Genomic DNA, 22,361 nt, shown 5'->3' on the forward strand with positions numbered 1-22,361 from the left:
ATTAAACGTAAAAGCATGGCAGAAAGAAAAAAAGGAAGAAAAGGAGAAAGAGAAAAAGTGGAAATTATGGAAAAGCACTTATTAGTATTACCTTGGTGGAGGTGGGCAGGCCCAAATCACATGCAACCTATAAACATAGAGCCACATATCAACAAAACACCATGCAAAAATGAACGAATGAAGATGGCTACAAAACAAGTCCCAAAACTGTGCTTGGGGAAAACTGAAACCCAAAACAACAAAATCTTCACCACTATATTATCCTTCCAGTGCATTAGTAAGAAAACACCACAGCAAGAATGTTTAAGGAGCAAAGGATATCCCAAAAGGGAGTCTATCGGAGCGTATTGTGTTCCCTTAGTTTTAGAAGTGTTAATAGATGAATGGATAGAAATGCTGCAGACTTAAAAGGCAGACAGAGCCCATGACACATATTATACACGTCAATCGTAACATATTTGTATTAGGCAAAACACAACAATGGGATTACATGATTCTGTACGATTATAAAACACATCCCTAACTTAAGATTACAAGCTGTAGATACTTGGACATTGCACTAAGGCCACACCAATTTAATTTCTTGGTTAACGGATTCGCCGCTTCATTTTTTTTAGACTTGCAAATAAAAATAAAAATCCAGAATCAACTGCAAAATGCTCATATAGTTGAAAAGTTGAACAGTTGAAAACAGACCTTTTCTTCCTAGTTGTTACAGTAACTGTTATTCCATCTTTCAATGCAATGGTATCATTAAAAGTTCAAAATTCATTGTTTAAATTTTGAACCAGCCTGGTGTGTTGACTTCATGGTACCATTTTGGGCCATAATACGATGCCTAGGCCTGTTTTTATTTTTATTTATTTTTTCGCCCGCCCGCTCCATTATTTTTCTAGAAAAATCCGTTAACCAAGAAATTAAATTGGTGTGGCCTAATCAAAGATGCTACAAACTACAGAACACCTGCATTACAGTCAATACATTATGTATATTTGACGTTTTAGAAAAAAGGTCTTACTTATTAGTCACATTGAGCTTTTTACTTCGAAATTCCTACACTAAACAGGAATGATTTTAATGGTACTAATTTAAAATTAATGTTAAATCAATACAGTCAAGCATTGATTACCACGTGTGTGAGAAAGCAAAAACTTTTAAGATGAACATAATTTTTTATCATGGATCGTTTAAAATTTGCGTTTTACCTTCAGACTATCATTATTAGATCATAGCTTTATGTTATGACAAAAGAAGTCTATAATGACAATGCAGGACACAAGTGTAGTAGCATGTTATTTGACTGGTTGACTTTGAAATTCCGAGACTGACTTAAATCTTTGGCTAAAACTTCCAAAGATCATTCAGAACATTTCAAGTGCTCCAAGATGCACATAAAGCCTAATGTTAAAAGTTACTTTGCAGATACAGTAATCATTAACCAGCATTTATACATAAATTTAACCCCACTATAGATCCATCACCAAGAAACTGCAACCTTAGAAAGCCTCAAGTAAGCCCATTGTTAACTCTTTAATGAAGTACCATTTTGCAGTTAACTTGCTCAAAGCCAAAAGCATCATAGTTTCCACTAGACTAACAATAAAAACTACATGTAGCAAATGGGAAGAATAATTGGCCAGGGGACTGTGGTAACCGTAGAGTTCATTTGCCCGCTTTAGAGGGGGGTGTTAACCTTTATGACAGACTCTCCTGGCCAATTATTTTCCTTTTTTTACCGAATTCTACGATCCGTACCTCCGTAGGAAGGCCAGGGGAGTATGGCAACCTAGGAGTTCATTTGCCCGCTTCAGAGGGGGTGTTAATCTTTATGACAGACTCTCCTGGCCAATTATTTTCCTTTTTTTTTACCAAATTCTACGATCCATACCCCAATAGAAAGGCCTGGTGAAGGCTAGCAGCATCATAACTACAGTACCCACCAGCCTATATTCTCTACAGCTGGGTTTTAGTGTCACCCTGATTACTTGGCCATTCACACATCAGTTCTACCAACCTCCCGTTCTGTGTGCCGAGCCACATGGTGGGCAGAGCAAAGTTCTTCTTCTTCTCCCTTCCTTCCCTGACGGCCTGTTCCCAATTCTCCTCATCACTACCAGGCACCATCTCAATACTGATGATGCAGGATTCCGACACGTTAAAGCTCTCAATCACACGCGGCGTGGGAGGCTGAAAAAGTATCAGATAAAAACATGATTAATTTTGAATAATGAAATCAATCAATCAATCAACTTTATTGCTCAACAACTGTAGCTGGTACAATGTATGGCAAAGAAACAACAATGGTACATACATGTACATAAACTAATACTAAAATATAATTAACAATCTAGTCCGTGATGATACTAAAGCTAATGAATGAAAGACCTTTATTGTATGTTTGTGCTCTAACAAGCTAAGTACAGGTCATGAATAAACAGGGAAAAGAATATAGCAATGACACTTACAAACTACACATACTAATGTGATCTACTATTTACAGGTTCAACTTCTCGTTTCTTCTTACAAAATTGGCAGATTCTTTGCTGTAGAGGAGTTCGGTTGTGTAATAATCATGTCTGTTAAAAGTGCTACATCCTTACAAATAAATCCTCCAAACAAATAGGTTACGAGAAAGCAGAGAAAGCATCAGTTTCAGATGTTAAGCAAAAACCCTGCACAGAATCATACATAATCTAACTACAGTTCAAACAACAACACAATGAAATATTATACACAATAAAAGAAAGCATAGTACACACAGGATTCTCTCAATATAGATGTGAGCTGAGGGTAGAACTGGCAGTTCTTGTGGTACAGATCCCAATCACTGTCTTTGTCAACATAGACTTCGATCAGGATGCTGTCAATGTGTTAGGTTGGTCTCCTATTTAATCCGAAATTTCAAGTCAATCCTGGTTGATCTAAAACTCAATCCAAACCATATTATTACCTTATAGCAAGTTAAACTGTACCTGGAAGGACAGTCATGATAGTGATCTGTCCGAGGGAGTGTTCCCCGCTACAGACCCACATGTACCCCCAGGCCACGCTGGAGAAACTGTCGTACCACAGATCCAAACTCCATCCAAACCTTATAACACTGGTCACTTCAATTTTGGAATGTCACTTTCCGAATTTCAACACAGCTATGTTGAAATCCCTGATTTTCAACTCTGTTATTCCTGGATGTACAGTAAACTTTTCCATGCCATTGGAAAGATCATGACTATCATTACCTTACACAAGTTAAACTGTACAGTTCTTACCTGGAAGGACATGATAGTGATCTGTCCGAGGGAGTGTTCCCCGCTACAGACCCAGACGTACCCCCAGGCCACGCTGGAGAAACTGTCGTAGCCGTCCTCTAACAGATCCTCCTCCTCCTGCTCAGATACCAGCGGGTTGTGAATCGCACACGACACCTGCAACCAGACTGAGTGGTTAGAAGTTGGAACCACTCAACACAATCATCTTCAGTCTGTATCTTAAAATGTCTTTTTTGTTGTAACTTGTAATCTGCACACCTGTTCTGGTGCAGGCAAATACTTGCACCACACTGCTGTAAATTTTAAAGTAGATTTTCAAAATAGACATGTATGAATCTAACCCAAATTTAAACGTTACCATAACTTAAAATCTTTATTAAGGTGGTTACTATTTTATGATTAGTAACTTACAGTAAACAGAATTTTGCTCAAAAGCAAACATTTTCAACACTTTCATGACAGTTAAAAATTATACAATGCCATTCAATTTATGTGCACTGTAGCTAAATGTTATAAAAGACAGCATACTAAGACAGCTATTAAACATGATAATCTCCTATATTCTGCATCACAACAACCAAAGCAATGCACACAAAGGTCAACAAGTTTGCAAACAAATTTAAAGTAATGCAAATCAAACTTAACCATTCTGTTCAAATCAGAGACTTTGATTTACATACAAAACTAATTAAGAGCAAAGGCACAAATTAAAATAACAGTAAATATGACTTGCAGTTAACATAACTAGTTAACGCAATGAACACGTAATAGTGATTAAATAAGCCTGTTATGGTATTAAAAACATGGTCATTGCAACACAAAGAAACAGACAAAATGCAGATGTTAGGAGCTGAGTGGAGGTGTAAGCCGGCACACAGACAGTGGTTATAACAACCCAGGCCATACCTGGCTGGCTGGAAGAGGGAGCTTGTGTTTTCGAGCAACCTAAAGACAGTGACAGAAGACATGCTGGCTCATGCAATGTACTGGACAAAATTAGAACATGCACTTTTTATCTAATACAACTGTTATAATTTATCTATTATATTTTATAGTAGGCTGGTTAAGCAATTCAGGTTCAGAAATTGTAAGAATGTGTGTTTGGTAATAATCATATACATTTGTACATGTAAATAAGCTGATTCATTGTTTGAACTGCACATGCAAAGTGTTGATGCATTGTGGGCCATACCGGTAGTATCAATCATGGTTTAAACAGGACTACATGTACTTACAAGTTACAAATATGAAAAAAAAACACATAAAAGAGTGGACTGGATTGAGCTTAGCTGAAGCCATAAGAGTGGCGGACAGAGTTAAATGGAGGAGGACAGTACACCAAGTCATGGTGCCTCAATGAGCCTCAACGAGCTCAAGAAAATTACATGTAGGTGAGGTGAGGATTTACAAGTAAGGGGCCTTCACTTGTGACTTCACACACATGTGTTAGTCCAAACTGTGAACCAGCTTATTGTTGAAGAACTTAAAGACAAAAAGGTAATATTTAGCCTTTACCAGGCTTAATCAGATGCATATCCAAGAGTAAAAATTGGCTTGGGAGAGGCAACTACAATAGGCAAACTGTCCTTCTTCAGCACACTTAACTCCCCTGGTATGTTATTGTCTATTTTGCCAATTTCTACTCTTTCCAGCAGCAGCATCTAGGTATAAGGGTGTGATAAGATGCTGAATTCTTTTACCTTCATACTGATGTGTTTGTTCATGAACACTGGCATGACTTTCTGCAGCAGCGGGCGGTAGGCATTGTTCATCTTCCCATCATCCTCTGGGAGAAACCAGCCAGGGTTGTTGATTGGTTCTGTTGAGGAGTAATAATCATATTAATGATATCGGCCATTTACAACTGTTAGCATGTATGAGAGGGATGGCAGGGTTGGACAAGTCCCATTGCCCACTTGCCCAGGGCAAGTAAAAGTACTGTTCGGGCAAGTAAATATCCCCCTGTACTTGCCCGATTGGGCAAGTAAACTTTTAGGATGCAAAGTATAGCCCCTGCATTATTTCGATCAAGTTTCAAACAATTTTGATGAATAAAGCATCCAATAAATAAACTCTTCTATAATAAAATAATTTCCTTTCTGCTAGTAAAATGAATAGAAATGCGTCATATTTTGGGCAAGTGAAAAGATGGTTTGGGCAAGTGAAAATGACCAGGTACTTGCCCAGTAGGGCAAGTGGATTTTTGAAAACTTGTCCAACCCTGGATGGGCAATTGTTTTCATTATTGTAGATCTACAACAGCTAGTTTCCAACAACTACATTGTAATTTTACACTGTGAAATGACCCAATGAAAGGTTGCGGTGGTGTCTGTGAATTGATGGCATTCAGCACCAGGGACAGGTAGGTACATGTATGTGTGTGTGTGAGTGTGAGCAATTGTGTGTTTGTTTGTGTTTGTGTATATGTGTGAGTGTGTGTGTGTGTGTGTGTGTGAGTGTGACTGTGTGTATGTTGCGCTTGTGACTGTGTGAGAGCGATTGTGTGTCTGTTTGACTGTGTGTTTGCATGTGTACACAAAATGAATGTGTGACTGTGTAAAATCAGTCTGCAAAATATTTTATTCATAATCTCAAAGTTTATTGATTGTCAAGTGTAAGTTATCGTTTCATAATCCACCCATTTGGTCTTTGCTATGCTAACACACAAAAACATAGTTACATGTATGACTACACAATGTAGAATCATGCAAACAGAACTACACATGCATAGTCATCATTGGTGCTTTTGGTACACATGGTAATGAAGTACTACACATATGTTACATGTATGTACTACACATAAGTATGTACTACACAGATGTATGTACAAAAAGTACTACACATAATATGCATGTTCTACACAGATACCTAGTGCAAGTCTGGCCATGTCTAGTGAGGTGGTCCATGCATATTTCAGCCGTGGGGTGTAGGTGTTGAACTCATTGTAGATGATGCCATTCCTGTGGTAGACACAGACAAATTTTACATCACAACAAATGACACATGATGATAATACTAACTACTTATCATAACTTTTATTTGTAACTCTACCTTTTACAATATTATATTCATAAATGTATATATGTGAGAGTTTTAAGGTTATAGTATTGTTGGTCATACAAAACATAGTGGAAGAGCACAGAAGTTGTAAAGTAAAAATCACACCTAGTTCTGCTCCATCTGCAATCCAAGACAAGCATGAAAAGCAGGAAAGAGCAAAGAGAGAAGGCAAAATTTATTTTAAAGTGGTGGTAAGAGAGGGGGAAGACCGAAACTTTGTGTCAAAACTTTTCTTGTTCCTTATTTTGTACAACACTTTGCAACTGTTAAGTACTGTAACAGTACTTGTAGAATCTCAGTGCTACATGTGTTGTTTCTGATGTCAGAAGATCAGATTAGTAAATCTTTCAACTGCAAAAGCTACAGTACAAACAAGGATCTTAATTTTTGTTTCCTTGTCAGTTGGTAAAACCCAGTTTCAACTGGGAAAAATGCTGCTACAGATTCTACATGTACAAATCACAAAAGCCTGCATATTAGATATTCAACTCAAAATATATGCCAGCATAATACACCCTTAAGGCTTAACGGCATTTCCATGAGCAACAGATAATGTACCGAGTTGGACAGGATAGGAACAACTTATAGAGACTCTTAACAACTAAGAAGCAATGAAATCAGGACTTACTTGAACGGCAGTGACAGGAGTATTCTGCACAGATCAGCCTGCTTAATCTGCTTGTCCTTTTGTTTGATGAGTTTCTGTAAGGTGTTGGACCAGTCCTCTACAGCATTAACATTAAATGTCTGTAGAGTGGAAAAAACAAGACAAACAGCTTGAGAAGCTGGTGGAAATAAGTCCATTTTTGTTTACCTTGAAATTCAAACTATGAATCGTATGACAGAGCAAAAGATATCTGGACACTCCACTCCATGCTTGCAAGTACAGTGTATCAGTATCTATAATTGCTGTTAGGCCACACCAATTTAATTTCTTGGTTAACGGATTTTTCTAGAAAAATAATGGAACGGGCGGGCGAAAAAAAAAAACAGGCCTAGGCATCCTATTATGGCCCAAAATGGTACGATAGGAGCCATGAAGTCAACACACCAGGCTGGTTCAAAATTTAAACAATAAATTTTGAACTTTTAATGATACCACTGCATTGAAAGATGGAATAACTGTAACAACTTGGATGAAAAGGACAGTGTTTTCAGTGCAAAATATGAGTATTTTGCAGTTGATTCTGAATTTTCATTTTTTTTTGCAAATCAGAAAAAAATGAAGCGGGCGAATCTGTTAACCAAGAAATTAAATTGGTGTGGCCTTAGCGAAAAAAAAAATTCTAGATGGGGATGCAGGCAGTGTGACAGCGTCATCTTGAAATTGTGTCATCTTCTGTGCAGCATGGAAGCTAATTCCAGGACAGGTGATTGCAAGCTAAAAAAAGATAAGAGTGTAGCAAATATCTACAGAGTTGTAAAACTACATGTGAAACATGTAAAAGCAATCAGTGCAAAATTAGCAAGCAAGCTGAACTGTTCAAGCCATTTCTGTGCTTTACCTATCACATTTCATTTTCAAATAGTATCATCAAGATTTACAAACTGTATGTCCCCCTCCACCAAATTTTAAATATTTTAAACTTAAAGGCATTGTTGATTACATTGAGAAACTACAGTTTGCAAACAAACTGCTATCAAAATCAAGCATAAATGCATGCATGCAATATATTGAATTTCATAAAATTTAAAGCATCAATGATAACCAAATCACACACACACACACAACTAGACTACAGCATATTGAGACATCATTTCCATGATTGTGTATTTGGTCAGCTCTCTTCAGCCCTACTATCTACTCAAAAGGTGAAACAACACAATAACCACAAACCCCTGGTTCACTCCCATGTTGCTGTGTAGAAGGGGTCTGAAAACAAAAAGGGTGGGTTTTCTGAAATGTCTGTTATAACGAGGGGAATGGCTTTTGCACAACCACATCTTCCTGTGTTGTCCTCTCCAGTTTAGGAAAGTTGCACAGTGCAAGAAAAAAGACAACTTTGAAACTTTCCTCAAATACAATGAAAATGAATAAAACATGAATGTATACTCGACAAAATCAAACTTTAAGAATGAAAATAAAGCACTCGATCTTGTCAAAATTAATCCCAAAGCAAAGCAAAGTAAAGCAAAGCAAACTTTAAGCAAAAGGAAAACAAAATAAACAAGGTTTAACAGCACAGTGACTGTCAAACCTGCCCAAGCCATCCACCTGGCCATTACAGCAACTTTTCCCAGTTCCGAACTTTTTTTCTATAGGCACAAGCATTAAGCAACCTGCTCAAGAAGGCCACCTGTCCAATAATACTTTACCTTGGTCCCTAGCCTGGTATCTCAGTCTTATCGTGGTTTGTCGTGGTTGACCACAAGAACAAAAGAGTAATACAGCACTGGGAACCTAATGGTATGTTTTGTTGGGCGGTAGTTTCTCACTTCGAGTGAAAATTTACGTGCATCACAGTGTGACTAATGGTGTAAAAAATCAGTGATTTTCGGCTCGATCCAAACTAAACACAGCCTGTAAACTTGTTCTTCATGATTTCTAGATGACTATCGGCACCGAAAATATGGGAAAAAATTGTTGCAAAATGAGAGGGACAGAAACTAAGGTAAACTTCTTTTATTTTAAGACTGGATTTTCATTTTCCTGGCAGGTTCCTTGTTCCCTTTCCAGTTCTTTATAATTTGGATATTTCTACAGGTTGTAACAGCGGATAAAGCAAACTTGCACCACCGTGCATTCCGGCAAAAAAATAGTTGCACGACACCAAATTTACTTGCACCAAGTTGCACACAGAGGGGTATTTTCGACCCCTGCCCAACCACAATTAGACGGGATACCAGGCTACCTCAGTCCCCTGAGTGGCTTTCCTAGGCAGGTTTGACTGACTGTATGTTGTTTTATATACATTTATACCAGCAGGGTATATCTATCTATCTACCAAGCATTAGGGAAGGAGGGCAGTTTAACCTACATGATAGGTACCCCTGAACTGCGCCACCAATTTCTGAATCTGACCAACCAGGTTCAGGTCGTAGAGGAGGTCATCACGCTCCTTGTAGAGGTGGACCGGGCCGCCGTACATCGCGTCTGAAAAACAACCAGCAAGTTTTCTTTCATATTTTTATTATTAAATATAAATTATATATTAGATAGATGCTCTAAAATAGATGCCTTGTATATCATGTTGAACATAACTTCATATTAATATACAAACACAGGAAGAATAGCAACTACAACAATGTACTTGTATGTGGATACAAATAAACTAAACTCAAACGTTAACTCAACAGGCACACTCTTGAGATTTAACCATCAGAAAAAAATTGATCAACACTGGTTGTATGTGGCTATTGTACACTTGTCCCTATTTTAACTTGAACATTAATAATAAATATTATGATTACAGAAAAATGACTGGATGAGCCTGCACAATTGTGATATAATGATTGTATTACAATACCTGCCTTTAATCTAATCTTCAAAGAGAAGTTTACCCTGTAACGTTAACCTTTACCACTAACTACAATGTAAAGAGTTCATGTAAGTTTAGTATAACATACACTTACAATCATGGTCTTATTGGTCCAACAGAAACAGAATTTATGTAACTGATACCTTGAGATATTGTAATAACTGTAACATTCAAATTGAAAAGTAGAACATTTCAATCGGCTTACCTTCATGTTTTTTTAACTAACTTTTTAAGTACAAATCTAGACTCTATCAAAATTGATTGGCATTCCAAAAATGTCCCTCTCTTGTAGCAAAGGCACGACAATACAGAGCTTTAACATAAAGGCAAAGCTACAGGACTTGCATTTATTCATGTCTAGCATATTATACACTTTTGAAGAGGTGAAAATGCAAACAGACAAGATGCAAAGGAAGCTAGAGACAGGTAAGTTTGTATCTACATGTATGAGTTCTGCTAGCTTAGAGGGTGCACTAAAATTTATGGGGTTGTAAGATTATGCTAACTAAGAAGTCCCAAACCAACCTGGAATGCTACAACCCCTAGGCCTTTCCTGGGAATTTTTCCACCGTCGTCTTTCCCTCCACTTTCCCATAATGCCCATATCGGGCGCGCTCACGCTCCGTTTGATGCTAGCATTGCGCCCTTTCTCCTGCAGCTTTACGCCCGACTGTTCGGAAACGGTTAGGAAGAGGAGCGGAGTGAGAGCCAGGAAGATTAGCGAGGTGGCGCGAGGCATGCACAGAAGCAGAACGCACAAAACCAGCGACAGAACAAGGGACACGCAAAGTGACACCAAAGAATGATGGGAACTGGTCACATGACCACAGACGAATCGAAAGAGGGTTAAAAGTTGAGGGAAAGATACTTGGTAGTAGACTAGGTTTTGCATGATGGAAAGATAAGCAAATTTTTTTTGGTTAAAGAACAAGCCAAGTTGTGAGTTTGCAGTTTGACAGGCGGGATGTGCAGTACCAGTGAATGTCACAAGGGGGCATGAACAAGTAGTAAATTGTGAACATGTGATATATTTTGCCCAGAGTAAAATGGTTAGTTCAAGCAAGTTAGAGCAGAGAAAAGACAAATGTGATGGAAGAAGACAAGAAAAGAATCCAAATGACTTGAGAGAAATGGAAGAAAAGGGAAAAGGATTCAAAAGCGTTTAGGTCTGTTCCATTTCAAAAGCTATGGGGGACAATAAAGAATTCTTCAAAGGGAAAAATGACAATCAAGGCTACAAATTAAAATAGAGGGGGGTAGCATTGATACCAATAGAGATAAATTTCTAAGGGAGCCTTTAGGGATTGGACTGAACCAAAATTGAGTGGCACTTGGGTCAAAAGACATTCCTGAGTCCCCCCACCATTTCAAAATGGAACAGCCCTATAGGAAAGGCCTTGTACATACCACAAGGGGAATGATAGAAGCTTTAGCCAAAGGAGAGTGTGGAAAATCTGGAAAGGAACTATGCATGACACATGTGTACATGTACATGGAGACAGAAGAAGGAGAAAGATCAAGACAAGGCATCAGTTGTGAAGAGTGTTACACTTACAGTTTATGGTGATACTAAAGTCTTTGGGGTCTCAATTTGCTAAATTATGTAAAAGAAGTGATAAAGAATAAGTATTCTTTTAAATCTTAGGGATAAATAAAATTTTGACAGCTTGTTCTTTTATCATTAATGGTATTACTAAGTGCCTCCAACTAATGTAAATTATATTAAAATAATATGTAGTTTATACAAGAATTTTTATAGAATTTTTGTTCATACACCTGGTCCCTAGAGTGTGTGTCAGCTTATTCAAGGATTCTTGTCTGTTTTTTTAATACAAACAAAAATTAATTTTTTACTCCAATCAGTTATCCGATACCAAAAATGCAAAATGGCCCTATAAAGCAAACATTTCATACTGATTTCAGGCAATAAATTTCATTGCGCATCATACTTTTCAGATAATTAATATAATGATAAAAGCCATAAAAATTTGCAATATTTAATCCTATCCACCATTTTAATATTATACCACAGCTGTGATTTACTTAAAGGCAAAATTATGGTAACCTTTAAGCCAAGTATTGATGTATGAAAACAATGATAACAACTTTCAACATTATGAAACAAGTTTGAACTGCAATATCCAACACATTCAAGAAATTGGACTCACCCAAATTTTTGACTGTACAACTCCAGTCTTTCTCAAGGAATGAGCAATCCACCGCTTCCGCGACATCCATGTAGTTATACAGTGGAAAATATGGGTTGTACAGTCACACTGTGGAAAATTTGGGTGAGTCCAATTTCTTGTGTTGGATATTGCAGTTGAAACTTCACAATGACTTCTACCAACACAGATGTACTTTTAAGATAACTTTAAACATTCTCACAGCTCCGCCAGAGACTGACCTGGTTTGGCGCCGCTGACGGAGGGCGGGCGGGGGCTCTTCCCGCCAGCTGCTGTTGCCATGGCAACCTGCTGCAGGGTCTGGATGTCCCCCTCCTCCACTTTCACTTTGGAGAGCGGGGAGCTCCACTTCATCTTGTACCGGGGCCCCGCTGTCACTCGGGCACTGCTCTCAGATCTAGGGAGATCCAAAAAAAATCATACATGTAGGAATTATATACATCAGGGCTCTGCATTATTTTTCTACATACCTGTACTTCTTCTTCTTTCATTTTGAGGCAGCTGCCTTAAACTAGCTGAAGATTCTGCTGCCTTTTTGTGGCTAATACAAGAACGAGATGGGGTTTGCCAGACCTCTATCCAGGAAAGTCGTGTAAAGTGCCTTTCCCAAGGGCACAAGATTGGTGACATGGCAGGATTCAAACCGGGGACCTCTTGGTTCCAAGGCAAATGCTCTGCTGTTATGCCACAAGACTCCACTGTTTGTACTGGTGCAGGTAACATTATAATGATTGTAAGTTGCCTAGGTCTGTATCAGACAAATTTCACCTGCACTACTCAGAATTTACTAAGTATGGATCATACTAAAAACTGTTCAGAAACTGTTGCCATTATTTCTTTCAATTATACTTGGTAGGTAGCAACGGTTAATGCAGCAAATGAAAATCCACATACACCTACTGCATTTTGTCCATGTACATTGTGTATACTCTAAGTGTGCTAAAAATTATCTATGGTACATGTACACATCTACGATGAAGTATACTAAGTAGAAGTGAGCCCAGTTAACCTAATAATCTTTCATGTAAACTTTCTCTTTGTACATGGTGTGTTTGTTACTATTATAATAATATTGAGGATTAGGCAAATTGTACTTACCATGAAGGATAATCCCAATTATACCTCACACGAACTATTTGGGTATATCATTTACATGTACCTTATGCAGTATTTCCTATGCTTATCGCTAGGTGGCGCACGTGTACAAAGCTCTAATCGCAAAGCATCACGGGATATCATGACGTAATGACATTGTTCGCCGCCATTTGACGACGTGCGAGAAAGAGTCTGTGCTGTTCACCATGGGTGGGCATTTTCAGCTACTTTGGAGCTGAAGAACAGCAAGGGTGGGAAGATATACCCAAATAGTTCGTGTGAGGTATAATTGGGATTATCCTTCATGGTAAGTACAATTTGCCTAATCCTCAATTATACCTGCACACTCCCTATTTGGGTATATCATTTACCTTATGCAGACTTCAGAGCCGTGGACAGCACAGCCTGGCCAAACGTGTGTTGGTTGTTGTCCCTCCTGTAGTACTTCAGGAAGGTAGACTCTCGTGACCAGTCCGCTGCATTCATGATGCTATGTAGAGACACCCCAGCAGCTGTAGCAGCTGAAGTGGATGCTCCTCGAGTGGAATGAGCTGAGAAAGTTGCTGTGTCAACACCTGCCGTGCCTAACACTGACTTAACCCACCTGGCCAGGGTCGCAGAACCAACTGGCCTGTGTGGTCTGCTGAACGATATGAACAACTTCTGCTCCCCCCCCCTTCTTTCCGAAGGGAAGAAGTCCGCCTTAGATATTCTTTCAGGTATGTGAAGGCACACAAGCGCCTGTCCTGCGGGAAGGCCGCCCAAAAACACTTTCTGGCAGGTTTCCCTGGTCTAGAAGTTTCAGCAGGGTAGGAATTGTCCAAGAAAACACCGTTTCTACATTTTTTTTTTTTTTTTTATGAATCTCAAGTCAAGCGCCGCTAAAGTCTGACCTCTGTCGGCTGACACCAATGCCGCTAGTGTTACCAACTTATGAAACAGCTGTTTCAAACTAAGACTATTAGCTTGGCAACAATGCAGAAGGTACTCTAGGACCCGACTGACGTCCCATGTTGAAACATATCTTGGACAAGGAGGACGTTTGTGAAACAGACCTCTCATCAGTTTGGACACTAGAGGGTGACTACCCACATTACAATGGTCTACTGGTAAGTGTACAGACGAGATCGCAGAACGAGCCACCCCAATTGACATACAATGTATAGCAGTAGTTCTGTCGGAACATCCATTCAAGATATTCTACTACGCTCTCTATAGAGCCGCAAACTGGATCAATCTTCCTTCTATCACACCAGCTGGCCCACTGAGCCCATGCTGACTGATACTGTCTAGAAGTGCTTTCTCTCCAAGCCGAGAGGATGAGGTCTGAAGCCCCTGCCGAAAGGCCCCGACCCTGCAACTGTCGCCTGATCTTGGCCACGCGGCAAGCATCAGATCTGGCAACAGCGGATGGGGTCTCCTGTTGTGCGGCAGGAACAGCAGATCCCAGCTCTGTGGCAGGAGAACCGGACTCTCGAACAACATGTTCAACACCTTGGGGTACCAAGCCTGAGACTTCCAAACTGGAGGTATCAAAATCACTATTGCTACGTCTGACTGGACTTTCCTCAGTACCTTGAACACTAGGTTGAAGCGGGGAAAGGCATGCGCTAGCCCCAGGTTGCCTCAGTGAATGTTTACGTCATCCACCGACATGGCCTCTGGTTCTGGGTGCCAAGAGACAAACTCCTTCAGCTGAGCGTTCATACGAGACGCAAACAGATCTACTGTCAATGCATTGCCTGTCCAATTGTTCAATGACAGGAAAAACTGAGCGGTTCAGTTGCCACTCTACCTTGTCCAGAAAAAACCTGCGAACACCTGTCCGCTAGGGTGTTTGTCAATCCGGGAACGTGAGTTGCAGACAACGTCAGGCCTCTTTCCAGGGCCCACGACCACATCTCCAGGGCCAAGGCTGCCAGATCTGGCGACCTTGTTCCCCCCATGTGATTCACACATGCAACGGCTGTTGTGTTGTCCAGCCTTAGCAGAACATGCTGAGTATCTGCGCTCACAAAGCTTCTTAGCGCCAGGAAGGCCGCTTTCAACTCTGGCCAATTGATGTGCATGCGCGCTTCTGTCTGTGACCAGCGCCCGCCTGTCTCCTGACCATTGCAATGCGCGCCCCATCCCTCCAGTGAGGCATCCGTGCAAATTGTCAGGTCTGAGTCTGACGGAACAAAGACTCTGCGACCGTTTACTTCGCGCACATGACTGATCCACCACTGTAGATCTTTTACTGCATCTGGGGTTGGACTGACTGAAGAGTCGAATTTTTCCCGGCTTCTTTATGCTGAAATTGAGAAGCTGTTGCAGAGCCCGGGAAGAATGGCTTGCTTGGTGGACTCTAACAGCCCCACCACGCTGGCTAGCTGCCTGGTACATATCACCTCCTGTTCTAGAAGTGATTGGCAAGAACTCACTACCTTGTCTAACTTGTCTTCGTTAGGTAAATTGTCAAAGTACGAGAATCGAGAACAAGGCCTAGGAAAATCGCTACCTGAGACGGTACCAACTGCGACTTCTCCAGGTTGAGAACAACCCGAGTTGCTCTAGAAGCTCTCTGGCTATAGCAATGTGCTCTAAGCATTGTTCCCTCGACCTTGCAATGATCAGTAAGTCGTCTAGGAAAACTACTACTAGTAATCCTTGTCTCCTTAGAATGGGCACAATCGGCCGCAAAACCTTGGTAAATACCCTCGTCGCCGACGTCAGACCGAGGGGAAGACACTGAAATTCCCAAAGAACTCCTCTCCACGAAAAACGAAGGAATTTTCGATCGCCCTGAGCTATTGAGATGGTAAAGTACGCATCCTTTAGATCTATAGTTGCTAGAAAATCTCCTTTTTTTTCACAACTCTTAGACTAGGTTTATCCCTTCGAACTTGCAAGTACGTTTCAGAACAACTTGTTTAAAGACTTAGGTTTATAACTGGTCTCCAGCCTCCCCGAGCTTTCGGGACTAGAAAAATCGTAGAACATATTGGCTCTCGCAGGGTTCGATTTTGGACCCCTGCACCTTTCTCCAACATACTGTGCACTTCCTCGTCTACAACCTTTGCTCTGTCCTCCCCAGATATATTTGTGACCGGCTGGACGAACTGAACCGGAGTGGACTCCCAGTTTTCCATGAAAAAAGCTGTTCGCCCTGCGTGTTGAACCGGAGAACAGAGCAGAGTCTGATGACGAGGAAGAGCTACTGTTTGTTTGGGCCTTTTGTGCCCTGCGCTGAACGAAACCCCGAGGTTTTCTTACCCCCGGCATTTGACCATGGTCTAGCATTGTTGTTGTTGTAGGGACGAAAAATGTAACCCTTTGAGTTTTTGGAGTACTTGTTGTAGCTATAGTTAAACTTTGAACGGTTGGACTGAAAACTGTCCCTAGCCCTAGAAGTGCTCGAAGGGGCTGACTTATAAGCCTTACTCAAAGTGCGTCTAGCCTAATCGGCTGAATTAACCTTCTCCAAAAAGGTGTCTCCAAATTAAGAAGGGGAAGAATCTGAAGTTCCCGAGCAGGTCGCTACATTTTTGAGGACTTTACTCACAAATTCGGAGTTTAACTGCTGCCAACAACTCTACTAAAAGGTTAGCAGCCATGAGCATCTTATCCTGGCAATCACTAAAATTCTTATCAGTGTTTACGGTATCATGCTTGATCATATTAGCCACTACTGGGTCTAGAATCGGCGCCCGAAGTGCTAATTCAACATTAGGTGGAGTGGGAAAAGTTTTCCTTCCTCTCTTCACTAAGGGTTCAGACCATCCTCTAAACCCGATGCTGTTTGCAAAGCGATAGAATCGTCTTTGGTGTTTTTTGGGATCAGCTTCCTCTACTATGACTCAGTATAGACGTGAAATGTGTGGGAAGGACATGAAACAAGATATGAAACAAGTCTTCAAGACCGATTTCCCCACCGGTTCCTCCAAATACTTATTTGAAGTTATTATCGTAGGATTATCAAACGACAAGGAGTTACCTTCGTCAGAGTCAGAAAAAGTGATTTTTTTTCCTTCCTCCGAACACTCTTCCACTTCAGAACCTGGATGCTCTCGCCGGAACCGACTACACCGGCTCGGCTGGTCGACGCTACCGCCCCGTCAACGTCCCGAGGTTGACGGGATGAACTGGACGCCTGAGGAAGTCCCAAGCTGGAACTGATCCACTGAAGAAAAGAGGCAGCGTCGAATCCAGGCGGGAAGGGTGTTTCTGATGGAGGTGGGGGTGGAGGAGACTATTCCCCACCAAGCTTCGGCACGGTCGGGGAGCCCAACTCCTCCGAGTCCGGAGGAAATTTAGGCCGGGGCGGCGGCAGCTCCGCGCCGTCTCCTTCCTTGACCGATGTTCCCGGTGCCAACGCCGAAGGGGCATTTCGCTCCCAAGCGGCGGATGTTCCCGGTGCCAACGCCGAAGGGGCATTTCGCTCCCAAGCGGCGGAATGAGGTTGGAGTTCTTCTCTTTTTCCTCCGAACCTCCAGCTGTAGGAGCGGGGACTTTTCGTTCACCCGACTCCTCTTCCTCCTGTCCGGAGGCATGTTGAGACACGCCTGTATTTTCCACGGCCAGGAATTTTTCCTGACTAGCGTTGGGAAACAGGCCGCTTCCCTTGCCGTTACGACCCGTCTGGTCCTCCGAAAGGCTACCTGAATCGCCCTCGTGGGCAGAAGACTTCGTTTTATCCCTCTTTTTGGGCCTAACGCTGAAAGAAAATCCGAAAAAATAAGGAGTAGGGAAACGAACGTGCACCCCTCTGCGAACGCACAAGGAAAATGGCGGCGAACAATGTCATTACGTCATGATATCCCGTGATGCTTTGCGATTAGAGCTTTGTACACGTGCGCCACCTAGCGATAAGCATAGGAAATACTGCATAAGGTAAATGATATACCCAAATAGGGAGTGTGCAGGTATAATTGGTACCGTAACTGTCATTTGAGTGCTTTGTCGAGAGTGGTCTAACATTTGGGCATAACAGGCATGTTTCAGTAGATTATACCCCTAACATTTGTAAGTAGATTCAGTTGTGTAGATTATACCCTGCACCTGAGATACACTCTGGGTCATGTGGCGCAGTCAGTAGCGTGTTCGGCTCACACCCAAGAGGTCGCGGGTTCGAATCCTGCCCATGTCACTGACTTGTGCCCTTGGGAAATACAGGACTTTCCTCACTTCACACAGGTGGAAATGAGTAGTACCTAGCTTTGGTTAGGGACATCCCTCGGATAGGACGTTAAATGGAGGTCCCATGTTTGGGGAGAGCCACACCCCATGCACATTAAAGAACCCACCGCACTTATCAAAAAGAGTAGGGGTCCTTCCCGGTGTGAGTGGTTCAAACCTTACAGTCCGGTCTTACACAGCTTGTAAATGTGCGTACATGTACAAAACTGGTGTGTTATGCCTAAAGGCAGTTTACCGGTTATGCGAAACAAACAAACACTGTACCTACCTTGGGAGAACAGTGGCACACACGAGCATGTCGTTCATCATGAAGAGCCTGCGAGACTTGGTCTTCTGCACCTCTCCTCGCTCGTTGTACACCTTTAAAGAGGAAAACCCACTGTAAGGACTGGCAGGGTCACGGGCATGGCACACATACTTCAACTGTGAACAGATTTCGTGCACAGATTCGGTAATGGAATCTTTATAGACAAAAAAGTCATGCTTTTCCTAACAAAATCAAGTTTACTATCATGAAAGTTCATCTGTGTTGGTAGTTACAAGTTTAAAGTTAAAACTTTTGGTCCAACACAAAAATTTCTCTCACCTTGAGCTTTCGACCAGTCACTCTGTCTTCCTCAGTAGACTGAACCAGTAAATCCTTACAGTGTCAAGTGAAACAAAATGTCCGGGTGACTCTATGTGGTGTTGTGATACCTGTGAACTGGCAGCACATCCACATAGAGTCACCCGGACATTTTGTTTCACTTGACACTGTAAGGATTTTAGACACTGAACAAGACTATTTCTTGAGACGGGTGAAGGAAGCCATATACATCAGGGCCCATCACCCTACATTGAACTGCCACGGGGCCGACATCGTCTGCCAGATACCTTTGACCCAGTGTTGACGTCACACTTCAAAGAAGCCATGTGACAAGCCTCACTGGGTCAGTCTACTGAGGAAGACCAGAGTGACTGGTCGAAAGCTGGTCGAAGAGAATTCTTTGTGTTGGACCAAAAGTTTTAACTTTAAACATGTAACTACCAACACAGATGAACTTTCATGATAGGAATCTTTATAGATGTGCTTTTCCTAACAAAATCAAGTTTACTTGATTTCAGCATTTAAATGTTAAAGGCAATGCAATTTCATAGTGGCAGAACATATTAAGAATATTCTGGATTGACATTTACTGCCATTTCTTAGCTGGTTTTTGTCATCTTTTTAAACTTGAAGCATTTAAAACAGCCCCAAAACAAGCTTAGTGAGGTGTCTCCTTAATTTTTGGGTAACACTAAAATTTTTTGGGATAGGATACATTCTATACACCTTAATACCTGCAGCTCTGAGTCTACAAATGTAGCTCAACTGCATTGACTTACTGTTTGGACCATGTCATCTTGTCTGACCATGTAGCGAGCTCCCGTGGGGGTCTGTAAAAAATGGGATAAAGATTCAAATTAGACTTTCCTTAAGAAATTCAAACAAGAAATTAAAGATCTCATAGTCATACTTCCATGAAATATTTTACTAATTTTTAACCAATTTTTCACTGATTCTGTGTAATATTTTGTATTTTTCCATGCACTGTCTCCCTGTGTAGGCAACAGACATGTATATAGCAGAAAATTGAAGGAAGTGCGGTAACCTTTTCTTGGACCTTTGACCTAACTTCCTGTCAGTGTCACAGACATGTCTAACATGTAGAAATGACTACAGAAACACAAGCAAACGCACAGACATTCTGAAAACAAAACAGTTGGGTCATGTGGCGCAACGGCAGAGTACTCGACTTGGAACCAAGAGACATGCCACCGATCTTGTGCCATTGGGAAAGGCACTTTTGCACGACTTTCCCCACTTAACTTAAGTGAAAATGAGTATAGTCCTGTCTTATATTCTATGTGTGGGACACAACACCAGCAACGGCTGCCTGTGTCCCACATTTATTGCACTGTTGCAGTTTCAATAAATCAAATCAAATCAAATCAAATCAAATCAATAATAACTATTCATTCACTCACTCACTAACTCACTCACTCACTAACTCACTCACTCACTAACTCACTCACTCACTCACTCACTCACTCACTCACTCACCCACTCACTCATTCATTCACTCATTCCAAGATAAAACCTGACCTTTGTAGCGAACTTGACATTCATGTTCCTGGAGATCTGTTTGACCTCGTACTTGGTCTCTGTCTCCCTCTTGTGCTCGTTCAGCTTCTCAGCGAGGGTCTCTAGCTGTGTGAGCGCTAACTGCAGGGACAGCCTGTCCGGGTGACCCTTGGGAGTGTTCTTTAACATGTCCTGAAATTCAAAATTCCACAATACATAAGATATTGGTAGCCTCCGTAGCAGGCTTATAGAACTGGGGGTTTGGTCTCGGTTGGGTTAAGGCAGCCTATGGCATACTATGAGTAGTATTTCATACATAATTATTATGCCTGTAACTTTTGATAGCTTGGTCGCACCACAACTAAACTTTACACAGTTATAGTAGTACTTGAAACAAATTGAATAAATGTTATTTTGTTTTTACTACTTCTGGATTTTTGGGTTAAAAATCAACATTTTGGTTAAAAAAAGGCTGTTTACTTCATGGCTTTACGCGCAAGCGGTAACAACACCTTTCATCATGATATTTTACAAGTAGAAAGTCAACCCCCTATCTATCATTTTTGTCCGAGGCTATTTTGTTTTAAATGACACTTACATTGTTTTTTTGGGCCAAAAACGACAGAAACAGCTATTTTTCTGTCATTTTTCGTTAAAAAATTGCCACAGTTAAAATATATCGACTTATATGCAAAATAGCCTCGGACAAATTTGATAAAAAAAGTGATAATACGTAAACATAGATTACTCTAAAGATCAATTATGCTGTTTTCAGCTGCGCGTAAAGCCGTTTAAGTCATACTCCGTGAATAAAATGCGTAACAACGCGGGTTTACAGGGGAAACATACAAATGACCGCCGGTAACCCCGAATTTGAACACGCGTTCTATTCGAATGACGTCATATCGAACATGGTGGAACATGATTCGGGTTCGAAACATGTTTGTGGTCATCGTGCAGACACACGCCCGAACTCGAACATGAATATCAGCCTAGGCCTCCTTAACCCAACCAAGGTGGTCATTGGCTGTTTTCTGATTAGCCCAGTTCTATCAGTCCGGCTATGTTGTCTAAAGTATATGCAATCAGAAAATAGCGTATAAAAGCTCCCAAAAACCCTGAAGACCCCTGAAACCCCCAGTTTTTGGCATGCTATGGAGGCTAAGATATTGGCCCCTCCTCTGAGGCATTGCCAAAAAAGAGGTACAGTAAAGCAGCATTTTATGGAAAGTATTTCAATATGTGATCTATCAATTTCCTACATAATTCTAACCCAATCAGCATAGTTCTTTTTAGGCAAAAGGGCCATGAAAGTGTTATAGCTGATAGTCATCAAGGATATTTCAAGAATGTCTATAGTCAACAATATTGTAACTTTGGTGGCCTATTCTCTTTATTAATTTGGGCCATTTCTTCTTCCATATTTTCTATATTTTACTTTGTTACCAGATTTCTTGTGTCCTTTTGTCCTTTTTAAACTCTCTAATGTGAAAGACTACTTTTCCATGCCGCCTCCAAATGTTCCTCACTATTAGATAAACTGTTACAGTAAAACACTGCATACACACCTGTAGCAGCAGAATGAACTGTGGAAATCTCTGCACAGGTTTCAGCATCAGTCCATACAGACTCAGTCTGTCTCCACTGCTGGCCTGACGAGCCTGGCAAGTACAATGTACAACAAAGAGATGCTCAGGTTAGTATACACAAATTAGAGCAGTATAAATTTTTATCATATCATTACATGTACATGTACTTAAAAACAAATTTTAGTACATAACACCATCATGGTTATGGTTTCCTTATGATCAAACAAAAGCACCCCATCTACCAATACATGTATGTTACTAACAGTGTACAAAATACAGTGTTGACTGTATTTTCACTTTCACTTTCAAAGAAGCCACGTCACAAGCTTCACTGGGTCAGTCTACTAAGGAAGACCAGAGTGACAGGTCCAGTGGCGGCGGCAGCGGGGGGGCAAGGGGGGCGG

The 22,361-nt window shown here is 41.0% G+C and overlaps 1 protein-coding gene across 1 annotated transcript in view; it reads right to left on the reverse strand.

Moving 5' to 3' along the window:
* Nucleotides 1-22,361, reverse strand: part of LOC109480104 (rho guanine nucleotide exchange factor 10-like) — a 52,192-nt gene that overhangs the window by 11,245 nt on the left and 18,586 nt on the right. Inside the window, exons 11-22 of the mRNA XM_019782259.1 lie at nucleotides 21,937-22,029; nucleotides 20,390-20,560; nucleotides 19,630-19,680; nucleotides 18,533-18,624; nucleotides 12,213-12,388; nucleotides 9,305-9,420; nucleotides 6,955-7,073; nucleotides 6,135-6,226; nucleotides 4,967-5,085; nucleotides 3,253-3,422; nucleotides 2,984-3,058; nucleotides 2,015-2,194 (exon numbers count right to left, since the gene is read on the reverse strand). Coding sequence (XP_019637818.1) covers nucleotides 2,015-2,194; nucleotides 2,984-3,058; nucleotides 3,253-3,422; nucleotides 4,967-5,085; nucleotides 6,135-6,226; nucleotides 6,955-7,073; nucleotides 9,305-9,420; nucleotides 12,213-12,388; nucleotides 18,533-18,624; nucleotides 19,630-19,680; nucleotides 20,390-20,560; nucleotides 21,937-22,029 — 1,454 coding nt within the window. The remainder of the gene's footprint in view (nucleotides 1-2,014; nucleotides 2,195-2,983; nucleotides 3,059-3,252; nucleotides 3,423-4,966; nucleotides 5,086-6,134; nucleotides 6,227-6,954; nucleotides 7,074-9,304; nucleotides 9,421-12,212; nucleotides 12,389-18,532; nucleotides 18,625-19,629; nucleotides 19,681-20,389; nucleotides 20,561-21,936; nucleotides 22,030-22,361) is intronic.

This window comes from Branchiostoma belcheri, unplaced genomic scaffold, assembly GCF_001625305.1.
Source record: "Branchiostoma belcheri isolate BF01 breed outbred unplaced genomic scaffold, Haploidv18h27 scaffold5, whole genome shotgun sequence".
NCBI lineage: Eukaryota > Metazoa > Chordata > Leptocardii > Amphioxiformes > Branchiostomatidae > Branchiostoma > Branchiostoma belcheri.